The 21,428-nt window shown below is 52.8% G+C and overlaps 8 protein-coding genes across 8 annotated transcripts; 2 read left to right on the top strand and 6 right to left on the bottom strand.

Moving 5' to 3' along the window:
* Positions 1-226: 226 nt before the first annotated feature.
* J4E79_011117 (uncharacterized protein) lies at positions 227-1,480 on the top strand (the record flags this gene model as incomplete). Its single annotated transcript, XM_049359948.1, has 1 exon — positions 227-1,480. The coding sequence occupies one exon, from the start codon at positions 227-229 to the stop codon at positions 1,478-1,480; it is 1,254 nt and encodes a 417-aa protein (XP_049205589.1).
* Positions 1,481-1,930: 450 nt separating this feature from the next.
* J4E79_011116 (uncharacterized protein) lies at positions 1,931-2,629 on the bottom strand (the record flags this gene model as incomplete). The annotated part of the gene is made up of 1 exon (XM_049359947.1): positions 1,931-2,629. One exon carries the CDS (start codon positions 2,627-2,629, stop codon positions 1,931-1,933), a length of 699 nt encoding a protein of 232 aa, XP_049205588.1.
* A 1,864-nt stretch (positions 2,630-4,493) lies between these two features.
* Positions 4,494-5,012, bottom strand: J4E79_011115 (uncharacterized protein; the record flags this gene model as incomplete). The annotated part of the gene is made up of 2 exons (XM_049359946.1): positions 4,494-4,914; positions 4,963-5,012. 2 exons carry the CDS (start codon positions 5,010-5,012, stop codon positions 4,494-4,496), a joined length of 471 nt encoding a protein of 156 aa, XP_049205587.1.
* Positions 5,013-9,037: 4,025 nt separating this feature from the next.
* Positions 9,038-10,810, bottom strand: J4E79_011114 (uncharacterized protein; the record flags this gene model as incomplete). The annotated part of the gene is made up of 1 exon (XM_049359945.1): positions 9,038-10,810. One exon carries the CDS (start codon positions 10,808-10,810, stop codon positions 9,038-9,040), a length of 1,773 nt encoding a protein of 590 aa, XP_049205586.1.
* A 1,706-nt stretch (positions 10,811-12,516) lies between these two features.
* J4E79_011113 (uncharacterized protein) lies at positions 12,517-14,082 on the bottom strand (the record flags this gene model as incomplete). The annotated part of the gene is made up of 1 exon (XM_049359944.1): positions 12,517-14,082. The coding sequence occupies one exon, from the start codon at positions 14,080-14,082 to the stop codon at positions 12,517-12,519; it is 1,566 nt and encodes a 521-aa protein (XP_049205585.1).
* A 1,008-nt stretch (positions 14,083-15,090) lies between these two features.
* J4E79_011112 (uncharacterized protein) lies at positions 15,091-16,050 on the bottom strand (the record flags this gene model as incomplete). The annotated part of the gene is made up of 2 exons (XM_049359943.1): positions 15,091-15,202; positions 15,266-16,050. 2 exons carry the CDS (start codon positions 16,048-16,050, stop codon positions 15,091-15,093), a joined length of 897 nt encoding a protein of 298 aa, XP_049205584.1.
* A 578-nt stretch (positions 16,051-16,628) lies between these two features.
* J4E79_011111 (uncharacterized protein) lies at positions 16,629-17,184 on the top strand (the record flags this gene model as incomplete). Its single annotated transcript, XM_049359942.1, has 2 exons — positions 16,629-17,093; positions 17,146-17,184. The coding sequence occupies 2 exons, from the start codon at positions 16,629-16,631 to the stop codon at positions 17,182-17,184; spliced, it is 504 nt and encodes a 167-aa protein (XP_049205583.1).
* Positions 17,185-19,461: 2,277 nt separating this feature from the next.
* Positions 19,462-21,032, bottom strand: J4E79_011110 (uncharacterized protein; the record flags this gene model as incomplete). The annotated part of the gene is made up of 2 exons (XM_049359941.1): positions 19,462-20,415; positions 20,463-21,032. The coding sequence occupies 2 exons, from the start codon at positions 21,030-21,032 to the stop codon at positions 19,462-19,464; spliced, it is 1,524 nt and encodes a 507-aa protein (XP_049205582.1).
* Positions 21,033-21,428: the final 396 nt, after the last annotated feature.

Raw genomic sequence — 21,428 nt, 5'->3', positions numbered from 1 at the left:
CCGCACCGTACCTTTTTATTTTTTCTTTCGCATAAGGTGGGTGCGACGCTCAGTGAATACAGGGCGGGGTTGTTGACGCCAAGCACGCTCGCGCTAGCCGCTCAAGTACAAAACGCCACCCATGAACATTGCTGCCTTTCACTACATATGCACTATTACGGCTAGTACGCATCGCACCACCGACTATATACCGCAAATTCGCACTTCCTCCGCGCGATACCCCACCATGGACTCTACTATGCGCACCTCCAGCGACAGCGAGCGCTCGTCTCTCTGTCCCTCTTCTACAACATCTCTTCCGTCTTCCTGGCCTTGGGCGGACTCTGTCGAGTCCCCTCAGGTGTATCCTTCGCCCGAATCTCCTCCTCCTGAATTCGTACGCAGGAAAGAGTTGCGCAAGATCTACAACCTTCTCCATCGTCTCAGCAAGGGAAAGGCAGACCGCACAGCGGGCAATCGAAAATTCACTGTCGCGCTCGAAGATTGGTGTGAACTGAAAGATGAGATCTTCTTGAAAGGCGATATCATCAGCAGTGAAACCAGAGCGTGGGCAGGCGATAAACTGCACTATCACTACGACGCCGACGAAAGCACATTCGAAGTCAAGATGCCCGCCGGTGTGCTCCACGAGAAGATCAAAGTCGGATTCAGGAAGCTACTAGAGAAAAAGCTGGAAGCATTTCACGGAGCCCGTGCAACAGAGCTTCCGCCAGGTTTCGTCTTGGAACAATTCGAGGACCATGGTCAACCAGTAACTGACTTCGACACTGGCTCAGAACGCGAACCTGACGTTGCTATGGGGGTTGTAGGCTTGTGGCCACCTCCATTCATGGCCGAAATTGCCGACAGCCAGAGGGGCGTACTGGAATTCCGCGGAATATCCAAGAGCTACATCCTCAGGTCCAAGGGTAAAGTCCGAACCATGGTGGGTATCGACATCGAATATCGCGATCTCGCAAAGCGGCAAGTCGATGACAGTATCACTCGATGGTGTACCTATCATATATTCCGCCGGAGAATGGATGGCAAGAAGCTGTCAGTAGCCAATGGTAGCCCGGATCCCGTAGCGTTCAAGGACGCCAGTGGTGTCGTGAACGCGAACTCTCGAATTCCGTTAACATTAGCCGATTTTGTGCGGTCGGATGGAGTTGATCTCAGCAACCTGGACCTGGACATCACTCATCAAGAGCTGCATGACGTTACGGTGGAGGCGGAGAATGCGCTGAAAGTGCAACAAGCCGCCAAGCTCCTCCCTGAAGAGGATGTCGAGATCGTTGACTCCGATGACTCATCCAGTCCGGAACAAGATGACGATAGTACTGGTGATTATGAAGCAACGTCGGTTAGCACGCAGGATACACACGGCAGTACCAAGAGGAAGCGTTCAACAACCGGAGAGGAGAACGTGGACTGGGCCTTTGCCCATGCCCACCAGCGCGCAGCCTCTCCAAGTGTTGTGATCAAGAAGCTAAAAGAATAGACACCCCGCGACTGGCTCGCCATGAAAGCGGCCTTCGCATATTCTTCCATAGACTAGACTTGATACCCCGGGCGCAGCCCTCTGATGAACGATAGATAATGAATGAAATGACCACGATAATACCATGACCTCTCATTCTGATGCATGAGCCCATGAGCATACGTACAAGGTTTCTATCGTCTTGAACACCCCCCGACGCAGTTGTATTCGGCAAAACCTCATTTGGGTGAAGACGTGTGATAGAGCTGGAGAGAAGATTGACAGGTGTCAGACGGATAGTTCAAGAGATGGTACCACATGAAACAGGTGATGTATTTGGAAAGCAATGCTATAGTAAGCTACGATAAGGTGACTTGCGTGGAAGCATCTGTTTCATTACCCGCCATGTATTCCACCTCCTCCTTCTCATCAGTACCCAGGAGCGCATGTTCGATCTGCGTCAGTACATCGCTAGACTTCGTTCTCATCATACTCATCATCAACGATGACATCGCCAGTCCTGGGATCTCTGATGATCGACTCTCCGACCACCCTGTATGGGACGCCAGCGGACACAGGCCTGCGCCTGACCTTGTCCTCACCCATCAAGGCAAGCTCATCCTGGCTGTCAGACGATCCATGGTGAAGAATGCTAGAACCGGCGCCTCCACGACCCTTCTTCCTAGAGTTACCGTCCTTCTTAGCCTGTGGCTTGCGCACAGCGGCCTTGATCCTCTTGCTCGGGTCACGGACGATATCCTCATCTTCGTCTTCCTCATCCATATCCATATCATCCGCCTCCCTCTTGACCACCACTGCACCTCGCTTCTTGGGGGTAGCAGCAGCGACCTTCTTGGGCGCCGCGCCTGCGCCTACTTCATATCCCAAGCCCTCCTGCACCTTGCGCGCCTCAGCCCGAAGAGCGGTGATACGGTTCCTGATACTACCGACGCTGGAGCCGGGGAAGACCTTGGATAGCTGCGGGTATTCGGCGGGGGTGACGGTACGGCCGAAGATGAGGAGGAAGAGCTTGCGGTCGTTGGCGGCGTCCCAGGTCATCTTGGTTGGACTGGAGGAGGGAGACGCAGCGAGGCTCAGGGGCGAAGAAGGGGCGGGTAGGAGGGGTTTCGCGGTTTTGGCGGCGCGCTTCGGGGTGCTGTTGGCTGACATGGCGAAGAATATGGTGACGATGGCGAATGAGGATGGAGAAAACCGAGGGGACGGCTCCTTTCGTCTGTTGATGCGATCGATTCGCCTGCGATACTGTGAGTGGGTGAGTCGGAAGTGTGAAGTAGATGGAATGAACGTACGAGGATATCGGTCGGCGCGACGGACGGATGGAATGTCGTGGTTTGGAAACCAAGTCGGGGAAGTGCAGTGCTGTCTTGTTTGGGTACTGACCGTCTGGCAAATCTGACACCAATGGAGATGCGACGCCGGAGTATGAGTTCTTTCCGGTGGTCCAGCAATTTTGAAGACGAGCGTGTAGTGTGGCTCGTGTTGGCGCGAACGATTAACCAGATTGGGCGAGTTGAGTGAAGTAACACTCAGGTAGCAGATGCCAGGTTCGACAGATATAGTTCCAGGCCAAGAAGATAGAGTTTCCAAAAGAAATACTGGACATGATAACACCTGCAGAGTTCCCTGTCATGGTACTTGGGGAAATCTCCATCGTTCCGAGCTCGATGTTCCTGCTCAGCTCATCGCTACTGGAAGATGCAGTCAGAATGACGAAGTATGTTGTGAAGAGGGCGGCGATAAGCTGCACAAAGCCCTTGATGTTGTCAATAAGAAGACAGTACTTCTACTCACGAGCGAGCGCCTTCCAAGATGTCCAAACTTATCTTCTCTCGCACCAGTTTCTGGTTTGGCATGCAGATGGCGATGGTATTAGAATGTGGTCCGAACTGGATCGATGATATTCTACACAGCCCGCTGATGGCAAGCAGTAAGAAAGATGCGAATAATGTGGGAGTCTTGAGATCCTTCAGACATGATGAATCAAATGTCCGAACAAGAGGCCCGTGTATCTCTTTATCGCGCTATATGGCTGCTGTGAAGCTCCTAGCTGATGAGAAAGGGCACATAGTCTAGCGGATGAGCGAGTCCTCAGGTTCGGGAGTGTGTGGAATGCATATCGTTGTGTACCTACTCAGCCAGCCAGCCAAATTGCCGGCCAACGGCGATCAGTATGTATCAAAGCTCGCTAAACAGACCTCTTCGTGCCGGTAATAAGCTCATATCCTCTCAGCTTGGTACTCGTGACGTTTCTGCCCAGGTAAATCTGCTCGGATAACTTCTGTAGCCATTTGTAGGCAGTGGCTGGTGGCATGGCACCCAATTCGACCACCTCGACACAAACATCTGAAAGGCCAGCTACCCGTGTTACCGACGTGCGCTGTGATATTGCGTGTGGTGTGGCACGATACGCAGAAGCCAGGAGACTCAACAAAGCTGTGATGAGGTGTAGTTGGGTGATGACGTGAGGCTTGAAGATCCAACCTTGGAAGCCACGTGGATGATGGATCTAGCGTGGCCGCACCCACCCAAAATGCTGACATCACGAGCGAGGATTGGACAACGAACAACACAAGATGCCACCAGTTACACTACTGCAGCATGCGCGAGCGAGAGGAGTTCCGCAACCTCGGACCGGTCCGCGTACCTATTCAGGATGCTCTGCATTGCACTGTAGCCCGTTGTGGTAACGAAGCGCCGCGTGAAGAACAGATTTCGATAGCCCCGAGATATACCCGTGAGCCCATTACTGCCTTGATCCCTCTAAACTTTGCATTCTTGCTGCCACGTCTATAGATTCGCGCCTCTACTGCAGTAGTCTACGAGAACCAAACCATGAAGCGGATGCCCTGGTCGAGCGCACGCTGCGCCAAAACCTCTCCCCGTGCGCATCATACCTCAGCCCGTTCTGTGTTGAGCTGATGTCGCCGTGGTCATGCTCGAGTCATGACTGAAGTGTGCGGAGGGCGCGAGCTGGTGCGCTGGCTGGAAAGAGATGGTCAACTTGGATGCCAGATCAAGGATGGACGAGAGATCTCACTGTTGCCCCTAGCCGGACACTCTGACTCCCTTCAGCGCGACCGGGCGGGTTGAGCGTCGCAAAGCTGTCCGCCGGCGCCGTCTTCTTGCCGCCTGATGGCTGCCGTTCTGGCTCTCTGTATCCCGCCAGGACCTCATACTCCTTGTCCCAGTCTGCCCCCAGGTCCCTCTGGTAGTCGGGAGTCACCATATCTTCCGTGTCTCCTTTGTCGCGCCAATCCAGCCCTTCGTGCCAGCCATCCTGTTCGGGGTATGGAATGACGAGCCGGCCGCCCACCCGCTCTATGATTTGCTCAGGCGTGTCGGTGAGGTGCGATTCGGTCGAGAAGGAGGGATTGGGCTGGCCAGATTTCGGGGTGTCGAGGCGTACATTGCAGTCTGCGGTGGACGACGCGGTCCTGGAGCGGTCAGTCAGGGAGAAGGCCGACGAAGCGCATGTTTGGTACCGTGGTCTGTCTTTGGTGGTCGCCGAGCGCTTGCGACCGAAGCAGCACATATGCGCAGAGTGCAGGAGTCTGGATATCAGGAATGTGCAGTCGTGGCGTGCATGGAGAGCGTCGGGGCTCCACAGCGGCGTGGTTGAGGGTCTGCGTGTCTGCTGTCAAAGGGCGACCCTTAACGAAACTATACGGCCAATACGGAAGGTCGCACAGCACATCGCGGGCCTCAACGCCCGGAGCCGCATTCTGGGCGGCGTCTTGCAAGAGGCGGCTGCACGTGATGGTAACTCCAATGCGATGCCAACTCAGCTATTGCGACACCGCAAAAGCGATGCGCAGCTGGATTCGCGTGAGGTCGTGGATCGCGTACCGAGCCAGCGCAGGCTGATGGTGAGGGCAAAGGTTATTCATCTGGGTCAAAAAGTTAGATTCCTAGATAGAATCCTCCACAACACAACAACAAGACAAGATAAAAAAAATCTAAAAAGGTAGAATTGTAGAGAAAAGAGAGCTCTATAATTCTACTTTTTTAGATTTTTTTATTTCTTAATTTTAAGCTTAGAATCTTAGAAAAAGAGCGTACCTTGCTTAGCAAGAACGCTAGCAGAGATAGCTAATCTTCTCTTTTAGATATCTCTATATTATAAAGAAATATTTAAAAAGTAAAAAAGTAGAATTGTAGAGAGAAAAGCGCTCTACAAGACTACCTTTTTAGATTTTTTTTATCTTATTTTGTTATTGTGTTGTGTAGAAATCTACGTTAAAATCTACCTAGTGGAATAACTTTTTGACCCAGGAGAATAACCGTCGCCGATGGTGAGGGCGCCCGGAGTTAACATCGCCCACCCGCCCGGCGATAACAACGCCGCTGTGTTCTGTCTCTCCACTCATGCACCAGAGTATCTCTTCCACTCCACTCCACAGCAGCCATTGCATCCGCGCGCGGTGCCAACCTTTCTGTCGCTATCTTCTGTGGCCCTCATTATGGCTGACCTCATCCTCTTGACTTTGGCAAATCCGGCCAGCGAAGAATCACCACCGCGATGAAAAGATCAAGGTCCCGCCCATTCAGATGCCTTCGTTGCTCCAGTATGCCTCTTGCAATCGTTCCCGCCTAGAAACAGCTGTGCAATCAACACTGGACAAATTCCTCTCCCACGACATCGACATCGGCCGAAGATACACAATTCAACGCCGCGACCTACCTCAAGCGCGACTTATTCACCTGCCCAGGTTATGCGATGGCGTACCTCGCTCTGGATGACATGGTGGAAAGGGGGCATGAGGCGCTGTGCAACTCACCTCCCCAGCCCGACCTCTTCTACCAGTCATCGAACACACAGCAGGCGTTCTATCGGCCTCGCGCCGCGCCGGTAATCGCGACAGCTGCATCCGATATCACATCTTCAGGATGAACCGCCACAACCACATGCAGTCTTGGTGCCAGACACTCAAAAGCAAACCAACTCCGCTGGACCATCTCATTCACATCGGTCATTTAGGAGCACGTCTGTCCACCAACACTACAGCAGCAAGATGCCACCCAAGCCAGCCATGGTCAAGCCGAGATCTCCGGCGGAGACGCGAAGATGTGGGGCCAAGTGGCCGGTACACTCCTTTCATCCCCTCTTACCATTCCACGACCTAATGCGCAATAGAAGTGACCACATAGATCCTGCGGTCTTCTCCTCCCCATTCAAACGCAGTCGATACCGCGCGATATTCACCGAACGCTTCCGTACACGTACTCTCTGTCCACGTATGGAAGCATGGTCAACAGTCCCAATGATATGAACGATGAGGCTGCGATGAAGATCACATTCTTATATACAACGGAACGTGGATGTGGTACGACCGGATGTGGGAGAGAGCCGTCACGGGCGGCAGCTCCTGGTGTGAAAGGATCGTCGGGCATTCCACTCAATCGGACTTTCGCATGAACTTGAGCATGATGGACACACGAGCACAGGAGGATCTGGAGATTGGGTTGGGTCGGGTGGCTACATTAGATCGTGTGCGGAGGAAGGCTGCTTTGTGTAGAAAGGCTAAGCTGGGAATGAACATCAGATATGCCATCATGCTGACTAGGGCATGACCATACGCACTACTACAATCATATGGCTTCCGGCCGCCCCAAATTTAGCGCTCGTTGATACCATCATGCAAGTTTTCACATCCGATATCTGACATCGCTGTCACATCGTCGCAATTCCCTTGTTCTTCTCTCATAGCCAGAAGACACCATATTGGGGGAACATCAGGGCGACCTGCGACGAGATACTACGTCATTTAGAGTGACTTCTAGACAATCTACATTCTCTTGTGTATCACATACACCAATTCCGCCCGGGTGATATTTGCATGGCGTTCGCTGTCACCACCGGCGTCACCAGACATGACAGCTCCCGCGCCAAGGATCCCCAAATCTAGCGTCCCTCAGACGGCATCATCGTCATCGTCAACTACTCCAGCCACGTCAACGAGTCTTCCCTGACACAACAGAACTGGCCTTCTTTTCTAGACACCTTACGTCTTGCCCGGTTGATGTCTACATGACGTCCGCAATCCGCATGACGGGTCAGTAGCCACCACGAGCGATGCTGGGAATGAAAGCAAGCCCCCATTCGAGGCATTCTTCGCATCGTCGAACCTAGCACCCCTCATACAACATCCTCACTCACTCGGAGACCACTCGCGATGTCGCATGCTGTGATTCGATGAGAGCATCCCCGTCCACCACGAGCCTGTCGCAATAACACTGTCAAGACCCTACGCCATGCCCTCCGGCCCCTTCGCAACGAAGCCCCACGCGAGCGATACACACCGATACACCTTGCGAGAGTTCCATACCCCTCACACGCATTGGGTTACCGCATGAACGCCCGCATGAGCCGAAGCTATAACGCAACGTTACCGCGTGAACATCGGCTTTCGGCCGCAATGCCCCGGTGTATACTTCTTCGATTGCAGCTGGTGGTGGAACACGAGAGGCAGCATGTTCGAAGTTGTCGGTTGCCTGGAATCGCGAGCGAAGTCATACGATGAGGGGCGCAAGAGCTTTTGGATGGCACAAGACACTTGTTGGTTTGGACATGGAGATGCGCCGATGAAGAGGGGTGCATACAGCAAGGAGATGTGCTAATACAACACCATGGGTGCGACGAGATGGAAGACAAACGAGCGATTAACTCCAGTCGCGCAGAATCCAGACATTGCATGATCTGGTGGTGTTGGCACAACTGGAGACAGCCGCACAATACACCATCCTTGGGCGCGTGCACCTCCCGCTGTTCAGACTTCAGCATGAGTCTTTGGCTCGAAAGATGCTAGCAATATTCGAGGTTCCCCCCATTCCATGAGTAAATTCTCGCACATTATCAGACGATCCATGCTGACAGTTCTATCAGCACACTCTTCCAATACTTGCATGCAGCGCAGCTCGAACCCATCGCCGAGGACCACGAACACGACCGACAACGCGCGATCGATACGCCGAGCATCATGACGCCGTACCTTTAATACTGAGGCCCATCAAGACTGAGTATGTAGGCACATGACGGTGAGGCGCATCGAGGAGACAGGAGTTGGCACGCCGGAGTGTATGTGGTCGCGGGACACCGCCGCAGGCTGGATGTTCCTCTTCTGATACCATGGTCTTCTGTCTCATACTTCGGTGCAATGGCGAGTGAGTGCAGGAGTTCTTTGGTGGAAACCTCCGGGTTTCAGGATATCTCGCTCCTTTCTTAAGGTACCCAAAGACAAGTTCTCTTCACCCACAGTCACTTCATCCTTCACATATGCAATAAGAGAGGACATTGGACGCACCCATTATCTCGTGTTTTATAGGCCTCTTTTTTCTAAACGAAGAGCGTACGACATACGATATACCACTTCCAGCGGCCGAATACGATATCCCGATTGACCTTTCCCCAACCCTTTCGACTTTGTCTTCGATACTAAGGATCCACTCCTCCTCCGCGACCCGAAACCCTCAACGCCAGTCCCGCAACTAGCCCGTCATATTCACTCGCACCATTGTCCCCCTCTCTGAACCACAAGCACCCCTTCTACCATGCCACGACTACGCGATATCAGGTCTCTTCTCTCGCACTACATGCACTGTAATGCGATATCGATACTCGTCGTGCTGAACAACCAAAGGCCCGATCAGCGTCCCCCGATGAGCTGCGGCATCGATGTCTGGTACGGCGATCTGGAGGTACTGCGGAGATCTTAAGTATACTGGATGGAGCGGTGCCGTTGGGACTGACAAAAAGGCAGTCTGGCGGTCGATGTCGTTTAGCAAGGTTTGTGAGGGCATTGAATTCGCTTGGACGCTGGTCGTGGCGGTTTGCGCTGTTCGCGCTGTATCTGGCACAGTTTGGCTGACCTCCGCAAGCTGGTGGTAGTTTCTGGGCGACATCTGTTCTTCCTGAGTCTCTGGAATTTCGCGGGATCTTTGCGGGGTGGAAATGGGACGCTTCTCGCATTCGATTTTGTTTGGCCAATGGTCGCGACGGACGCCTCTCGGGTTAACGACCTCTTCTTGCGACAACTTCCCCGCCTCTTCTGCGAGTCGCATCCCATCGACGTCCTGCTCGGCAACATCGATGGCGCCCATATCAACATCCTCATAGATCACGGCCTGTGAGCTTCCATCGTTTACAACGTCCGGATCGAAGAAGCTGACGACGGAGTCTTCATGGTAGTGTCGAGGGTTCACTCCACTCGACTTTGGAGTATGATACGTCTCGTCCTCGCTGTCCTCAAACTCCGCACGAATGCCCCCGGGAACATTCACGACTTGATCTTCGCCCATTACGAGATCTTCATCGACCTCCACATCCGCCTGCACCTCATCACCTCCCGTATCGGTATCCTTCCGTGACGGCGAACCGCGTTGATCGCTTATCTTAGCATGCTCTCCAAGTTCATCAACAAATCTGGTACCCCAGCTTGGCCGCTCGTCTTCGGGAACAGACTCGACAGCGCGTGGTCTCTGCCCATGATGCATTCTCCTGCGCTTCGCAGGTCGCCCATCCTTGCTGATAGAGAATGGATCGACAATGATCATGGAAGATGCTGCACTCCTATTAGTAGGCTTCCCTGCTACCGGATCTAAATCCCGTATTGGATCGACCGGCTGCTCAGTTTGCATGGGTACCTTGCGCGGCCGCCCGCGCTTCCTAGGTAGCGCGACTGGTGGAGGTTGTTCACTTGCTGGGACGAGCTTCTGCGACCGGCCTTTCTTCTTTGCGCCCATGGATACTGGAACGGCCGCGGTTATCCCAAATTCTTCAACCCGAGCGGCATTTGGAGGGCGACCGCGCTTCTTTGGTATCGTCGCGATTGCAATGGCTGGAGCAGCGGCTTCCTTCTCGGTGATGGCTTTCCGCGGACGACCTCGTTTTCGCGGTATCAGGGGAGTCGAATCAGCTGGTGAAGCTTCCGATCCTGGCGCAACTTTCGGCGGTCGGCCTCGCTTATTGGGAACCGCGGGGGCTGGAATGACTGGTAAACCTCTACTATGTTTCTCTGGGGCGCTCTCTGCCGGTTGCATCTGTGGATTTGGTGGCCTGGAGTAGCCTAACAAGATGATTGACGAGTCGTCTTGGGCCTTCTCTTGGGGTCGATCACGCTTCTCCGGGACTGCAGGGACTGCAGCAGGCGATTGCTCGACTGACATGACTTTGGTCGGACGCCCACGTCGCTTGGGTAGATGAGAGCTGGGCGAAGCTATGGGCGCATCCTCCATGATTTTACGTGGTCGCCCGCGCTGCCTTCGCGCCGGGACGGCGGTGACATCAATGTCGGCAGTGTGCCGTTGAAGCCCAGCGTTCTTCTTTGGGGGCATCGTGAGTGTTTTCGAAAGAGTTGTGACAGTAGAGATTGCATGCGACCGTGGTGGGAGCGAAGGGTGGAGTTCAGGTTGCACAAGCTCGACTGATCGTGCCAAGACTCCCCACGTGATTTGCGCTCGCCAGTTTCTGTGACGAAGGAAGCGACCACGGCCCACATTGTTCCAGCACACTGCTGCCTGGAAATTCACTGGCATAGCTATCAACGCCGACTGCGATACTCCCATCGCCGCCATGGGCATGGTGCGGCGCACATGACTGAACCCGGGAAGCTTGGCAACCCTTCAACATCCCGAGGTTGTCAATATCTGACAGATCAATTACGACCAGAAGTCACATGGCTTACGATTACGATCAAGGAAAACTATTGCAGTAGGTAATTTGATTTGACGCTATACTAATTGAGAATGCTACGTGAATGTAGGTTGTGCGGTATAACACCCTTCCGGAAATTCGGAACGACAAACGTCGTGTATGGCCTCAACAGCGGACAAACTCGATAACAGATCACGAAGAGCTGCCGATGAGTAAGATAGCGTAGATCTACTACGCGATTTCTCCGTCATCGTTCTGGTCCATGATCCGCTACACGGGCATGAGAGAAACTTCAGCACTTTCCTTGACGTAACGCCCGGTTCTGAATCATTGCGATCCTCTAGAACGTCTGCCCCAAGCTGTGCCGAAGTCCGCTTCTACAGGTATCCATCGCGCTTCCGTCTTCTCTTTCGTCTCGGCTTGTGATTTGGAAGTTGTGGTGGAAGAAGTATCATCCTGTGGATGGGTTGGATGCTCGTCTAGCCGAAGCGCTGGAAAAAGCATGGAGCGCTCGATCCTACTTCCTTCAATGCGTATCTCTTCCGGGAGATTGAGACGACGCAACACGGATGCTTCGACCATTGCGTAGACCATAATAGCCATGCAGCTACACAGTATGCACATGCGTACAGTACCGCGGTCGACGTCGATGCCAAGCCCCAAGGCAATACCGGCAACAACAAAACAAAAATTGCTCATGTGCGCCAGAACTTCCACACCCTTGCAGATGTCCAGCGCCAACCCTTCGATCCCCGAGTATTTCTTATAACCCTCCGCTGGTTTGTCTAGTCCTGTCTTTTTATTGATCCAGTCATTCAGGCCTCTAGCAGTTTGTATGAGATATTCATGTAGGGATATCCTGAAGTAAGAGAGGGTTCGTGATGTGTGGTGTAAAGTACAACATAGCATGTTGAGCAAAAGAAGAACGTCAATGAGTAATGCGAACTGCCTGCCCTGCTCGTGAGCCTCGTGGAGCACCTGGCTCCCTAGGGATGTATAGTTTGTTTGGTTCATCGTGCTTTTCTGGTCCTTGGTACGATCAAGTTGGTTGTGTGTATTCGAGAGATGTTGTCTTGAGTTCTGGCTGGAAGCATTACGTTAGCTTTTGTAGATACCGCCCTTCTCCACTGTGCTTGCAGGGCTCTCATCACTGTTTACATACAAAATAAGGTTGTAGGCATAGGAAGTTTGGTGGTGAACATTCTGACTCATTAGTGCACCTTGAGCAAGTGAATCATCGAACGTCGATCGAATCACATGATCTGAGGACTGGCCTCCTGTCGAGAATTTCCAGACTACTACAACACCAGACGGCTGCAAAGGAGCATGAACACGACATGGGGTTCATGTTGTCATACATGCGGAAAAGGCGGCGATGGACTCATATCTACTTCGCTTGCTCGGTGAAGCGTTCCCTCAGAGACTTCTCTTCCTTCACATCGCGCGGCACATCCTCCAGCTCGCTGCAAGATTCTCTTTCGACTTCCAACTCATACATCTGTTGCTTCAAAAGCGCATTCTCTCTATCTTTTGCTTCGCATTCGTTGCATGCTTCATGCGTTCCACCTCTCCTCCTATCATCCAACAGGTTGGTCCGCCATTCCTCCATCACGTCCATGCTGGTCTGATTTTGCTTCTCATGTTCTGCAGCTTCGTATATATGCGCCAGAACAGCGACGCGCGGCAGGTCTGGCGAGTCGAGTATTTGACCCTCGAAACTGGGGATCAGAATACGCATGAAGTTGTCGGGATGCTCACGATGAGCGTTGTTTCTCCGTGTGGGAGTACGGTCAGGTAGTGTGGAGGGTCGGGCAACTCGATGCTGGTCGCGCAGACTCTTGAGATACTCTGACACCTTGTAGTTGACCGTTCGACCCGTCTCTGCTTCTTTCTTGTGTCTACCCAGCTGGTTGGCAGAGTCTTCCGCGCCCATGAGGTCGACGATGGTAAGGATGCCCCTAAGCGTGCCGTCGTTGCGATCGTGTACCCGAAGCTCGAGCCAGGAAGGGCCACGAGAAGACGTAGGTTTGTCATGGTGTTTGGCGCGGCGCCGGATAGATTCACTTCGTAGCTTCTTGAGTTCTTCGGAGGAGTCGCACACCGTGGGTGTCATGTACCCGCCGCCTTTTCCTTGGTAGCGGAAGTAGAGGCCCGTGCTGGAATACAGAAATATATCGGCCCGCGAGGACTCGCTGTTTCCTACGACAAGCTTGCCTTCCTCACGTTTCAGTAGATCATGGGGCGTGTTGCAGCACACCTCCACGAAAGAGACATGGATCTGGAATTGGGGGAAAGCGAGAGTAGCAAAGCGATCGAGGAGTGAGGGATCAGCTGCGTCGGGCTCTATGGTAGTGTGGGTTTTGCCAGATTGCGTTTCGCCATAAGTGATGAGCATGATGTGCTGTCCGTGTAAAGCGGTCTGGATCATCGGTTCGAGTTCATCGAAGACGTTGGAAGTAGGGCAATGGGGACCAAAGACACGCCAGAAGGTGTAGGCTTCGCCGGTTCCGTTGATGATAGAGAAGTCGTTCCACGTCCATTTCGAGATGGGCTGCGGCGGTGCTTTGCTGGCGACTCCTTGGGCGGGCAATTTGGGCCGCACGCGGCAGTAAAGCAGCACCGGATTGACGTGACGGAAGAGTGCCTGGCGGGCTTTCTTCAAAGACTCGTTCATCTCGGTAGTGGCGTCTTTTCTGGCTGCGTCGAGTTGGATAGGTAATTCGCCGAGCTCATGCCCTAGCTGTCGGTTGTCCTCTTCCAGTCTCATGATATGTGCATTGCTCTCTTCAACCCTACGTTCCAACTCTTTTTTACGTCTTTCGAGACCCTCCAACTGATCTTGCAAATCTTTTCCAAGCACGTCGCGTCGACAGAGCTCATCTTCAATCGCGTCACACGTGAGCTGCGTGGCCCTCCTGGCAACTCTGAACGCGTCGGCTCGGGAGAGGGCCATGTCGAAAAGCACATGGAAATGCCATAATCACGGTCAGGAACGAGAGCGCTTTAATAGCTGTTTCCTCGTTGTAAGTAGCTGGTCTTGCATCCAATTGAGAGGGCCTTTGTTACGTGTCGTGACGCTCACAGCCGGTATTGGTCCCTACAGGTGTCTAGCCACTACCGGCTTAGCGTGCTCACACCGCACAGCTACCTCCGCCGCCTCAAAACCATCCCAACGTTGAAGGGCGACACTGGTCACGCTTCTTCCCGCCATCTGCCTAGTGTTGAGCTATCTACACAGTTCACAGTTCACACTTCATATAAAATCTGCATACCACCCACTTATTGCTGCCATCGTGTTGTGATTATGACCGCGCAAACAACCGCTGGATTTCTAAAGCACTTGAAGGAAGCCATACCACCATTAGCCGTTCAAGCAATCGATCCTACCATCACACTGAAACCCTCTTCGCACAGGCAGATATTAGACGATCCACCAGACTGGCTACCTATAGCTCGCAGTCAATCGATAATCTGGCAGGCCTGCGCAGAGTTGCCGCGCCCAGTTGACCTGATGGAACGTCATACCGACCCAAAGACTCTTCTTCCGATACTATCGGCATCGCCATCTCATCATCGCTTGTATGCTTCGAAGTCACCGGTTGTCGACCGCGCTCTATCGATTCAAGTGCTCGCCTCACTGGACGCATCACACCAGCGACTGGTCTTGCGAGTGGAGGATGATGACGAACGAGGGAAGACTATACCCTCACAGCTATTGTTGAAAGACATGCTCGTATCATGGCAGTCGGATTGCGTTGTGGCCTTACTACATAAATCGCCGGCTAAAGACTCCTTTCACAGGGTCTACATAACGGCAGCCTCCAAGACGCAAGCGGACAACTGGTACCTTGCGTTGAAGCAACTTTCGGTTGGAGCATGGGAGTAGCACGAGTGCTCTTCTCATTCAACTACGGCTTCCAGATCAACTACGAACGGTCCCTCCAACGACTCAATCCCGCGATCATCTCACATGCACGACCTCGTCTTCTCCTCCTTCAAGTCGCCCTACAGCTGCGCGGCCTTCATCAATTCCTCCAGACCTGCCGTGATACCATGCGGGTTCTTCCAAGTGTCTACGCATCTTTCATCGTCCTTTACCTCCTGCGCTACCCCGATCACCGTCGTCAAATACATACCGTCCTCCGTTGAACTCAATATGGTTGGTGTGAAAGTCGGATCGCAAAGGGCGTTCTCCCAGGTTCTTCTTTTTGTCATCTTTCCAGCCCAACTCTATGACCTGTGCGATACGCGCGTACAGTGTGCAGAGATATTTCATGTAGTTTTCTTCCTCCGGACTGACGTTTTCTCGGTGGTGGAAGCCCTTGTAGGCGTACTCGAATACAGATTGCATCACGAAGCCCATGTTGTGCATTCGATCAAATGCGTCTTTGTAGTCCCTGGTTTCGATGATTTCCGTGGTCCTGGGCTTGACTCGACCGTGCTGCAGCTTCAAATTCGCGATCTCGACATTTTGTTGTTCAAGAAGATGCTCGTATTCCGAAGTCTTGGTCAACATGACGCGGACGAATCGTCCCAGATCTGGATCACGACGACTCGCGGCTGCGTGTCCGTCGTCGGCTGACGGGTTGTCGCGAAGAACCCCAGTTACGAAGTCCTGCACAGCCTTATTCATCGACTCCCACCTGACCATCGGATCGATGTGACGAATGACCTCTTTGAAGTTTTCTTCCAGCAACTGGATGCGCCCGTTGGCATCAATGAGCTCGAGCTCTTTGGCTTGGCCCTCCTTAATGCGCTCGTCGTACTCGCTCAACTTGTCGAGAGCCTGGCTCAGGCGTGTAGTGATGGCTTGGTTTTGTTGCCGATAATAATGAAGGGTGTCGTTCGCGGGACGTCTGGCTTCGCTTTCCAGGAATTCCTTTTGGAGGTCCTGGAAAGATTTGGAACCTGATGATGCCATATTTTTGGTGGAGGCGGTGCGCGCAACGAAAGGGATGGTATCTTTGTTTCAGACTAATGTGATGGATGTGGTATAGTTGATGATCACGAAATAGAATATTGGATTAGTGCGACGTGGGTGCCTCGACCCGGGAATATATAGTCACGCTGAAAGAAAGCAGGAGCTTGGTCTGTCAAACAAAGCTTCAAGTATCGTGTAGTTACGCATTACATGTTGTCGCACTGAATGAAAGCAGAAGGGTCGTCTGAGAGGCACGCGTGACATTAGAAAATTTGCTTCGCTGCGACGTAAATGTGAAACATAAAGGCTCGCGGCCTCGTCGATTTTGCCGGATGCGAATTTTTCTTTGCTGTGAGCGTCGTCCGAGAGCTCCACTGCTTCCATCGTGGGCGCTTTCTACACGACCTACAAGAACATAAAGCATGGTTGTTTCTCTTGAACTAGGACGGCATCAACCCTGCTACCTTGCGAACGATCTCTGAACGGAATTTCACACCTCCGGTTGCAGAATCCTGCCTCTTATACGTCGAAGCCTCCGTCCCGCGTCCTTGGTCATCCATTCAGACTTGACTTCAGCCATGGATTATCTCCGCCTTATCGATAGCCTGTGGTGGCTCATGCACCCCAATACTCTCTTTGGCTTGTTCAGTCTTCTGGCGACTACTGTCGGTCTCTACCTTGGCATCCAAAACACCCTACTCTTCGGCCTAGTCCTCGTTCTTGGCTACTTCTTCGGCCGTAATGGCGCCTCGTTCAATTGTCCTCACTGGTACCTCCGTGGCGTGCCCATACCAGCGGACATGAAGCCCTCTGACCGTGAGACTTGGATCACCAGGTTGCGCGGTGAGCTGGCAAGATTCGGTGTCATCTTTGTACGAGAGCGTAGCGAAGGGATGTCTGGTATGTCGGAGGTTGCTCGCGCAGTATATATCGAAGAGTTGTTCGAACGACTGCATGACGCTGCGGATGCCATGACGGACGAGGAGAAGAGGGCCTATGGAAAAAAGTTGGCAAGGCAGTTCATGTGGTTCCAAGAGGGTTCGGTAGGCTGGCTCGGCATGGGAGGCTCTTTGCCGCCGATGCCACCTGGAGTAGGAGAATATGGTAGCGGTTACGGTGGAAGACAAGGTTTGACGTGGATAGGCAGAGACTGAGAGTGAGATTCGGGCAGTAGAAAAGTCAGCTGGAAAAACCTCTTAGGTAGTAGTTATTTTCTGGTAGGCTCGATAGTGGCGCATGTATTCGGAAGCCGCGATGTTCGTATTGTGAAACGATGAAGTTTAATTTGAGCGATAAGCGTCAGTTCAACTGACATTGTGCCTAAATTTAATGCGCAGTGGTGGCAAGACTTGTGTTCTTCAGCGACATCGGTCGTTGGCGCGGCCTGCAACTCAAGACGGCGTTGCAATTCGCGGGTGTCGCGCCATCAAGGTCTCCCGCGGAACCACCTCATACAAGAAAAAAGCAGAACAGGTCTGCAGCCTACATTAACGTAGAGACCTGCAAAGTAGGTAGCCTAACGTCGATGTAGGCTCCAGACCTGTTCAGTACTTTCCTAGGTTGACGTGGAGCTACTGGTCCATGCAGGCGGATCGCGATACCAACGGCGTTCGGGCGCGATATCCTGGAAGACTGAGAAAGTTCATCTTCGTCGAATCCGTAATGTTCTCAACCATTCATTGCGCAGCGAGTGAATCTGGATGCCGAGGGTCGCGGTGCCCCTAAGAGGCATGGCTTGCGCGGCGTAGAGTTTGCCGATCTGGATGAACGCGACCCTCATCGAAAGTAGACAACCACCTCGCTCTCCTCTGCCACGTCAAACATGGCAGACTTCATAAGAACTTGAGTCATCGCTGATGGCGAACTCAAGCCAGTGATATTGTCGTTAGGAAGGGGCTGGTCGGAGAGCGGTGTTGGGCGTAGTGTTAAGGTTGGTGAGGACAAACCTCGGGACCTCGAGAATCGCCGGGGACACGTGATATCGAGGGGCAGCCCCTGCGCTATCCCCGAACCAGACAGCTTTAGCTTGCAGGTGGCGTCGAGCTCAGCTTCCTCCAAATTTGCTCTCGACACACATCCCTCAAACCACGAACAAAATACCCAATGATCGCATACGGAATCGCCCGTCGAAAAAAACGTCTATCTCGCCACCTCCCCTCCGTATGGCAGGAATGGCGATTCGTTTGTGACGATCTTCGTGACCACGGTGGCAACGAATGACGCTACAACACAGACACGTGCAGCCCAGGCTCGTCTCTATGATGACAAACATGGCGATAGATGCCGAGATTCTAGAGGCCTTACTGCTCATTTTGTTCACAGCACATCAACTTGCGTGTGAAGCAGGAATTAGTCTTCGCCAACGATTGCGTTCCGCATATATCTTCTTTCCAGCAATATACGCGACATTACCTGGGCAAAAACGCTTCTGAACTGTATTTTTGCTACCTGCTATACTACATACGAGCTTCAGTGGTTTCCTATCTCCTCTTTATGCCCTTACTGCCCGAGTAAGATCGCGCAACCTCCTACCAGGCGCGCATCTTGTTAACTTTCTTCTCGCATCCTGCCTTTTCTGTTGGAACATACGTTTACGCAATTTACTCCCTTTCAGTATCGTCGCGCTCGTTGTGTTTGACGGTTGCATTGGTTGCATTGGTCGCATTGGTTTTGTCAGGTTCGTCATGTTCGTCGGAATACTTCTCTGGCACCCAGTAAGGTCTGTACCGGGGATACCGATCATGCAGATTGATTGGGGCGCGTGGCTGAGACGGCGACGTGGTGCGGTTCGAGACTGGATCAGCCGAGCAGCATAACACGACTAGAACAATCACCACGATAACTGCGAGTTTGGCGTAGCGCGTTCGTAAGAGGGCCCGTAGGAATCCCCGAAGACGGCCAGATGACGTATACGCCCACCAACCTCCGGCTATAGCTACGGCCGAGCCTATGGCGGCCTTGCTCCCGACATTTCCAAGTATGGATGCCAACATGCTAGACAGATGTCTGCTAAGTCCTATTGGCTGGCTTCTTTTATTGACGAAAGTTGCTATTTTTCAGGGGAGTTGAAAGAAGAAGTGGAAGTATGGCCGGGAAGAATGCGACTTTCAGGCGATGAATATGGGGTCGTGAACAAAGAGAAGTTTGCTGGCGTTTATGACGCTTGCTTGGACACACAAGTGAACGTTTCGAGGACGTCGAGAACATTCTCCACAGTACCGAAACAATGCCTCAGGGTCCTGGGGAGGAAAGACATCTTCGCCTCTAGGTGCCACGACTTGGTGTTTTGAGTACTTCAATACTGCCGACGGTCTTCTCGCCCCTCCGTCTTTTCGCTCCCTCGCAGACATACCCCTCATGCCCCTATAACATCGCCCAAGAATTCTCTCCGCGCACTTTGATCGCCGACCCTCAATCACATTGGCCATCATCGCTGCCGCTGTCACTGACGATGCTTGCACTTAGCTGCGCTGGGGCGTGTTCGACGAATGCGGGAAACTGCGAATCACCCACCCGCTTCGGGAAGTCGAGGAAGCTCCCAAAGATCTCCCAGAGGAGATCATGCATCAGCGCATCAGCACCTGACTGTTTCGCTAGTTCCGGTAATCCCAGTTTCCGCAGATGACGGAAGGCCACCTCGCTCGATTTGATACCATCGACTGCTTGCTCGCCACCCTTCGTCATCGTCTTGAGCTGCGTGTGGTGTAATACCGATCCCAGATGCACAATGCTTCCAAGGCCAAGGTGCACACCGATGAACTCGTACTTTCTCCCATGATCTTGCCAACCGCGTAACTTCTCTTCGAAAACAGCCGGCGTCATACCACCAGGCACATAACCGCCACAATGGGAGAACAAGCGTCGTACCGCAGAGGGACAGAACTTCCCCCTTACTTGACCAGCGTTACCCTTCGCTACCCAGTTGGCAGGGTCCATCGTAGAGGCTATATGGAAAAAGATGGCGTATACCACATATTGGACGCTGGTCAGCGCAGTAACACGCTCTGTAGCGAGCATATTGCCAACATGCGCGGCGTAGACGTCCATAAAGGTAGTACCTTTGTTTCGCTTACCCAGAGCGCCGGTGTCTCGCAGGACGCCTAGACCCATGTTCACAACAGTTACTTGCTCGGAGTCGAGTGCGATGTCTTCGCGCGTCAGCTTCGACCACCTTCTCCACCATTCAATTGACTTCTTGTCTCTCTTCTTTGAAGGTCGGGACGTAACGTCATCATTGCTGCCACGCTTTCGCTTTGGTCCTTGGTCGCACGTTGGAAGCACGAATGGCATCAAGGCTGTCACGATCTGGACCGTGTGTGGGTTCCACTCGTCGTTCGAGTCGAGATGTTTGAGATTGAACACGTCCTAGGTGGATCAGCGGGTATCATTCACTGCAAGACATGCAAACTTACATCCAGAGCGAACATTTCGAAGAATTGCTCAACTCTGATTTTAACACCACTTGGAGTATTATCGAGTAGAAATGAAGTGGCTTGGTCGTCCACATCCGGGTTGTTAGACGGCATTCTTCGGCAAATAGCCATGCTCAAGTCTTCGACCGTGGAGCTGAGATTTAGCTCCATGAGGTCATTCGGGTATATTTGTTGATCGATAGATAGCGTGTTCTGCACGTCTTCTCCTGATTGGTGGCAATGTTCGAATGGTGATATGATGGGGCCACCACAGCCGGCTATGCTTGTATCCGCGTTCGTGGAGTATCCAGTTCTGTCTAGATCGGAAAGGAAGGACTGGTCGCCTGTGGACGATGATTCGCCAGAAGCTAGTTCCACTAGTTGCGAGAAGGTGTCGAGAACCCCATGTTCATTCATAAAGCTGTGAACTTCGGCCGTGTCCTTCGGAGTGATGATGTCAAACGGTGCACCCATAGTCGGATCCGCTTCCAAGTCGTTCGAGGTATGCGGGTTGCAGCCTATCGAATTCTTTCCCATCCCTTCCATTATTCCATTGGGGCATTCAGTCATCGTGAATGTCGTGTGGGCAGATAGAGGATGTTGAGATAAGGTGGTGAAGGCTGTACAAAGATGGGCAGCTCCGGATGGAAGAAGAGCTGGACGGGCTTTGGTGACGGAGGAAGGCATTCCATGGACGCAACTCCTGAAGAGCCATCTCGTGGAACAGCTGGCGCAAGACATGAAGCCGATTTCGCTGCGGCCTGGAATCCGTGGAAACGCTTTTGTGGACGAGGTTTGTGATGGGGTGCGTGATCAAAGCTGGGACATGGTCTGCCGGACCGTCTTGCGAACCATGATCTTTGTCATACCGTCAACAGGAAGCGGGTGATCAGGAAATTTGCGTCGCTGCGCAGCAAATCCGAGACATTGCGCATATATCGGCTGCGATGGATCTGTTCACGCAAC

This window comes from Alternaria viburni (genome assembly GCF_023758015.1).
Source record: "Alternaria viburni strain BMP 2772 chromosome Unknown scaffold_37, whole genome shotgun sequence".
Taxonomy (NCBI): Eukaryota; Fungi; Ascomycota; class Dothideomycetes; order Pleosporales; family Pleosporaceae; genus Alternaria; species Alternaria viburni.
This window is presented reverse-complemented; position numbering and strand designations above follow the sequence as displayed.